General features: G+C 43.8%; 1 protein-coding gene across 1 annotated transcript in view; it reads left to right on the top strand.

The window, feature by feature from the left end:
- SLC18B1 (solute carrier family 18 member B1) overlaps positions 1-6,226 on the top strand; it is a 34,359-nt gene that overhangs the window by 1,920 nt on the left and 26,213 nt on the right. Inside the window, exon 2 of the mRNA XM_021712629.1 lies at positions 575-730. Coding sequence (XP_021568304.1) covers positions 575-730 — 156 coding nt within the window. The remainder of the gene's footprint in view (positions 1-574; positions 731-6,226) is intronic.

The raw sequence follows: 6,226 nt of genomic DNA, 5'->3' as shown, positions 1-6,226 counted from the left end.
ATTTTTGAAAAAAAAAAAAAAAAAAAAAAAGTGTTGATTTATGGATTTGTGAGACTTGTCTTTCCAGAAGCATACCACTGTAAGTATTAATTCACTAATGGAATGATTTGTCTTGTTTTCTCCTACTCAATACCACCTTAGAATTCTTAATAAACCACTAACATTACATGCTTCAAACCATGAGTCTGTTTAGGAAATGAAGCCAGTGGCTTGAGAAAATAAAAGGCATTCTACTTCAGAGAGCAGTACCCAGTGGAGACCCGGCTGCCTCCTCATCCTTTTTAAAGGGAGTTATTAAAGAGTAGAGTAACAGGCCTTAAGGTGAAGACAGAACAGATCAGATATGGCTTGATAATTTCTGCATTGATATTCTAATAGGGCATAGTCTGTGAGTGAAAGCAATATGTTTTCAGTATCGCAGTGAGGTACAAGGGTCATATTCCGTTTGATTAAATATGCTATATTCAGAATAGCCCTAGGCTCAGCGAATGTGATCTTCAGAATGCATTATCTGTGCACAGAAATGACACTTGTGTACTTCGATCAGTAATCCCAATAACCTGCCTAATTGCAGTGTGATTGCCTCCAAGGTAATGATCCAGCGGGAAGTGCAAGAGAGACGCCCAGGCGGCTTTCTCGAGAACAGATTTTTGTACTGATATCGGCTGCTTCCATGAACTTAGGTTCCATGATGTGCTATTCCATCCTTGGACCCTTTTTCCCCAAGGAGGTAAGACATTTTTATATGTCTACGAGCTCTAATTTCTCCAAAAGCCTTCTGAATTATTTCATTTTACTGTGTGTAAACTGTATAAATCTGCATATAGTATAGATTAAATATGAATATACATCCAGCCCAGTCAATAGAATAATGCTTGATACCGGGGGAAAAAATTCAGTCAGAAAGAACATCCTTTTGGAGATAATCCCCCTAAATATACTCTGTCTTCTGAGGATTGCTTTGGTTACCATTTAGCCTGATTTGTCTTTGTTTGGTTTCTCAAGCTGATAGAAGAGAGTGCACCGAATAACTGAGATTTAAATGCTACTGCAGAATGTCTATGTTAGGAAAGTAACTGTCTCCTGAAGTTTTCTGTTTATTAACGTTTTGGAATTAGGAAGTGGTGATCCACTAAATCTCCTTTTCTGATTTGAATTTCTTATGGCTTCTAGCAGCAATCTCTGCCCAAAGGAGGAATGCTGATTATTAATATTGTCTTGTTCCCCCTAAATCATAGCCTTTTATATTGTGTTAGGGTCTACGACTAATGGCACAGGCTTAAAGAGAATAACGTCTAGAGAGTCCAGCTGGATTCTGGACATCAATGGGCTATAGTATGAAATGAAGGGATCTGGCCTGGGTGAGTGTAGACAGTGTGTCCGTGTGCTTTTGTGCCCTTTGCCAAATCCTCGGCTCACAGTGCACTAGCAGCCTCTCAGGGCTTTGATAACACGTAGTCCTTCATTCTGTATATTACAAAGGAAGATAAGTGGCTTCTCTGCTCAAGGAACAATGCCGCTCTTTACTCATACAGAGCTCTCCAGTTTTCAATGCACATTTCCATGCATTTATCCTTTGGCCCCCGCAACCACCCCATAAAGTAGGAGGAACAGTGAAAATCTCATCGTGTTGCAAATGATGACACAGTATCAAAAGTTGGGACTTTCCCCAATTTAGTTCCATTAACTAGGACTTAAAGAGTTCCTACTCTAGAGTGCGTTAGGGCAGAAAAAAAAAAAATCAGGGAAATGTCTCTCTTTTGACTATCCGTTGGGAATGAAAACATTTTAAAGAAAGGTTTCAGGCTATTTGGATTTCCACTTAGAAGCGGATGCCCAGAATGTCTTGAGACTCTAGAAAGAGGAACGGTGAATTCTGTCATAAGTGGATCCTCACGGGTGGAACAGGGGCAGGAGAAGCAGGAGTGACGCTGAAAGGGACTTCACAGGGTAAATCCAAGGTGGGTCTTGAGAGATGACGGTTCCTAAGGTGAACAACAGAGGCAGTGGCCATCTGCGCATAGTCACATGAATAGCAAAGTGAATGCGAGCTCTTGAGAAACAGTCGACTGCTTGGTGTGGCTTGAGCCAAGGGTGAAGTGAGGTCTAATGAGAGACAGAGGATCAGAGAAGACAGGCTTCAGCTAGAGCACAGTGACTTTGAGTGCGTGTCAAGGACTCAGACAGTGGGAGGTCATCAGAGCTGTTTGACCAAGATGAAGTAGGCTGGCCAGATTTGGGTTTAGTTAAAAAAAAAAATTAGGCTGGGCACGGTGGCTCACGCCTATAGTCCCAGCGCTTTGGGAGGTGGAGGTGAGAGGATTGCCTGACTCAGGGGTTTGAGACCGGTCTGAGCAACATGGCAAGACCTTGTCTTTACAATAAATAAAAAAATTAGCTGGGCATAGTGGCGCATGCCTGTGGAAGGCTGAGGCGAAAGGATCGTCTGAGCCTAGCAAGTTGAGGCTGTGGTGGACGTGAGCATGCCACTACACTCCAGTCTGGGTGACAGATTGAGACTCTGACTCAAAAAACAAAAGATTAAATAAGATGGGAGTCTGTGGTGTTGAGGAGGAGAAGAATTGAAAAAGTAGATCGGCCGGGCTCGGTGGCTCAGCCTGTAATCCCGCGTCTTTGGGAGGCCGAGGTGAGTGAATTGCCTGAGCCCACGGGTTCATGACCCACCTGGGCAACTTGGCAAGACCTCATCTCTACAATAAATCAAAAAAATTAGCCAGACGTGGTAGCGCGCACCTGTAGTTCCAGCTACTTGGAAGGCTGAGGCAGAAGGATCGCTGGAGCCCAGCAGGTCGAGGCTGCGGTGGCCGGGAGCGGCCACTGCACTCCAGTCTGGGCGACAGAGTGAGACTCCAACTCAAAAAAAAAAAAAAGAAAAAGAAAAAGTTGATCAACTGGTTCGAAGGGTATTATCCGACTCAGGTAACATTAGTTTCCTCTCGTTGAATAGGGACAAAGGAAAACACGACTGTGGGTGTGTGCTTTTTAAGCTTTTGATTGAGATTTTTCCTTATAAATGGTGTTGACTGAAGAAAAAACTCAACTTTTTGGAGAATTAAAGTTAGTTATATTTAGAAGTCTTACTGAGAACTCTAGACCAAGGTTTCCAGTCCAGGAGCTGTTGTGTGAGACTGGGCCAACACAGGATTTCAGGTCACAGTTTAATATGTGGTGAAGATTCAGTATGTCCAAAATCATATCCAAGTTTGATGTGGTATAAGAACACATGTGGTTATGGATTACTAACATACGTTTGGTTACAGATTACAGAGGCATAACTCCTAACCCCATCAGACATTATCTTACATGTGGGAAAAGGCAAGGCTAGGGTCATTTATTTATTTATTTTTGAGTTGGAGTCTCACTCTGTCGCCCAGACTGGAGTGCAATGGCCACTCCCAGCCACTGCAGCCTCGACCTGCTGGGCTCTAGCGATCCTTCTGCCTCAGCCTTCCAAGTAGCCGGAACTACAGGTGTGCATACCATGCCCAGCTAATTTTTGATTTATTGCAGAGACGAGATCTTGCCAAGTTGCCCAGGTGGGTCTCAAACCCGTGGGCTCAGGCAGTCCTCTTGCCGCAGTCCTCTCGCCTCAGCCTCCCAAAGTGCTGGGATTATAGGCTGAGCCACCAAGCCTGGCTGGGTCATGTATCTTTTAAGGAAAAGTAGTGACTTGGGCAAGAGACATGGGGGTCAAGTGTTCTGTTTTGTGTTCAAAGCATTCCCTCTGGAGAGCTTGCATTGACTCAGAGTCAGGGGCTTGTGAAATTATGCAGCAAGCAGAAATGAGCAAACGTGGTGGCTTCTTACATTTGCTACTTTGGTCTCATAGAAGGAAAACTAAAGGGAAGAAGAAAAAGGCAGGGGAGAGAACATTCTAACTTTAAAGACTGTTGATATGAAGAGTGAACTCTACCTTTTTGTTTCTTATTAAAATCTTCTGGCAGGGCAACTCCCTCGGGTCCCCTCCCACTGTGCGAACTTGTCTGTCCTCTCAATAAATCCTGCTTTCAAAAAAAAAAATCTTCTGGCTGACAAATGCATGGGTGAAGTTTTGTCTTTCCTCCTGCATGTTCTGTCAACCCTCATAGTAGCCAGAGCCTTGTTGATCATTTTTTTGCCGTTCCCCTCCTTTGTCAGATGACTGCTGTGAACCAGAAATTGCTTTTAAGAACTGTTCTTGGAACTGAAGCAAGATCCACATTCCAGAGTGGATCATTGGCTGCCATGGCATGTGGTTCTGTCACATCCTGTACCACCATTCCATTTCCGCAGAGAATATGGGAGCATGCACCCGATGGGAACTGTGGCGGCTTGGTGACCATGTAACTCTTGCAAGTTCCTGGCCTTAACCATAAATGGGGCCTATTAAAATTACATCCCGTACTTAATTGTTGTTAGATACAGTGTACAATAGCACTTAGCAGAGATTCTGGCTCATACTGAGAGGCCAATACATGTGATTTGCTATAACCATTATATGTTTTCTGCTAGACTCTAGAATGAAATGCTAATCAGCTGGGCTTGGTGGCTCAGCCTGTAATCCCAGTGCTTTGGGAGGCTGAGGTGTGTGGATTGCCTGAGTCCACAAGTTCGAGACCCGCCTGGACAACTTGGCAAGACCTCATCTCTACAATAAATCAAAAATTAGCCAGGCATGGTGGCGTGCACCTGTAGTTCCAGCTACTTGGATGGTTGAGGCGGAAGGATCGCCAGAGCCCAGCAGATTGAGGCTGCGGTGGCCGGGAGTGTGCCACTGCACTCCAGTCTGGGTGACGGAGTGAGACTCCAACTCAAAGAAAAAAAAAAGAAATGCTTATCAGACCTATTAAGCAAAGAACGTGGATTATGTCGTGTGGCCGGTGAATGTTCTGCCTACGTCTTAATTGACTTCTTTGGTCATACTTTTCCTTTGAGGATCCAGTAGAAATGTAGACTTCATGTTACGGTCTAGATAACAGCATAACATTTTGTTATGACGCCATTAAAGATCGTCTTAATAATGAGATCTCTCTTGTCTCCACACCATTATGTCACGTGGTTATTAGAACATGAAAGGCGAACCGCTAGTTATGAAGCCCATAGCAGTTATGGGCTTAAATCCTGCATGTGCAATTTCTGCCCACACCCACAACCAGCTGTTTATGGGACACATTTCTGGGGACCTTCCTAGAGTAAGGAGAGGCCCTTCCTAAAATTTAGCTTTGAAAAATAGAGTTCACCTATTTGGTTTCCTGTGGTTTGATGCTGTGAGAATTGTAAGGTTTATTTTAAAAGGCACTAGTCTGACATGGAGAGAACGTTCTTAGAAAAGGCAAAGAGTGAATTTTGATGGTATCGTTATGTGGGAAGGGATGGAGAAAATGCCTATCTCAAAATTGTAATTAGAAAAGGTAAAGAAATGAGGTTATGGCTGTTGTAGATAATGGATTTTGGAGGTTGTAAGGGCGTGTGTGTGTGTGTGTGTGTGTGTGTGTGTGTGTGTGTGTGTGTACGCACACGCACGCATTTTTGAACTGAATGAAGTTATTTGTGAAGATTCTGAAGCACTGGCGAAAGGATGGATCTAAATTGTGCTCCTCTGACCATGAATACTCAAGGCTGGTTCAATGCCTGACATCTGGAAGGTGCTCAGTACAGAGTTGTGTAGTTCAGGGTTTGCACTTCATAGTAAGCTAAGTTATTAATCCTGTCATATAGAGAAATTAACTCATTTTAATTCCTTAAATTGCTGTAGCGAGAGTCTGATGTGAATGAGGATTTGCCATATTTCTGGGGTTTGAAAAAGGTTTTTAAGCATTCTACTTTTGAATGTGAGTTTAATTGTATATCACAGTAGTAGCACTTGAAATTCAAATGAAGTAGATTCAGGATCGACACTATATAGTCTGTAGCAAATTGAGGAGTTCACTGGTAGGACAGGCTATAACCATTAATAGTTATGATTGATGGATGACAAACTGTCCTAGGTGTTTCAGGAGAATATAGAATGTCAGGAGATGCCAGGCTCAGTGGCTCAGCCTGTAATCCCATGCCTTTGGGAGGCTGAGATGAGTGGATTGACTGAGCCCGCGGGTTCGAGATCCGCCTGGGTAGTGAGACCTCATCTCTACAATAAATCCAAAAATCAGCCGGGTGTGGTAGCGCACGCCTGTAGTTCCGGCTACTTGGAAGGCTGAGGCGGAAGAATCGCCAGAGCCCAGCAGGT

This window comes from Carlito syrichta, unplaced genomic scaffold, assembly GCF_000164805.1.
Source record: "Carlito syrichta isolate Samal-C Ts95f unplaced genomic scaffold, Tarsius_syrichta-2.0.1 Scaffold303504, whole genome shotgun sequence".
Lineage (NCBI taxonomy): Eukaryota > Metazoa > Chordata > Mammalia > Primates > Tarsiidae > Carlito > Carlito syrichta.
Note: the sequence above shows the minus strand (reverse complement) of the source record. Positions and strands in the feature narration are given on the sequence as shown.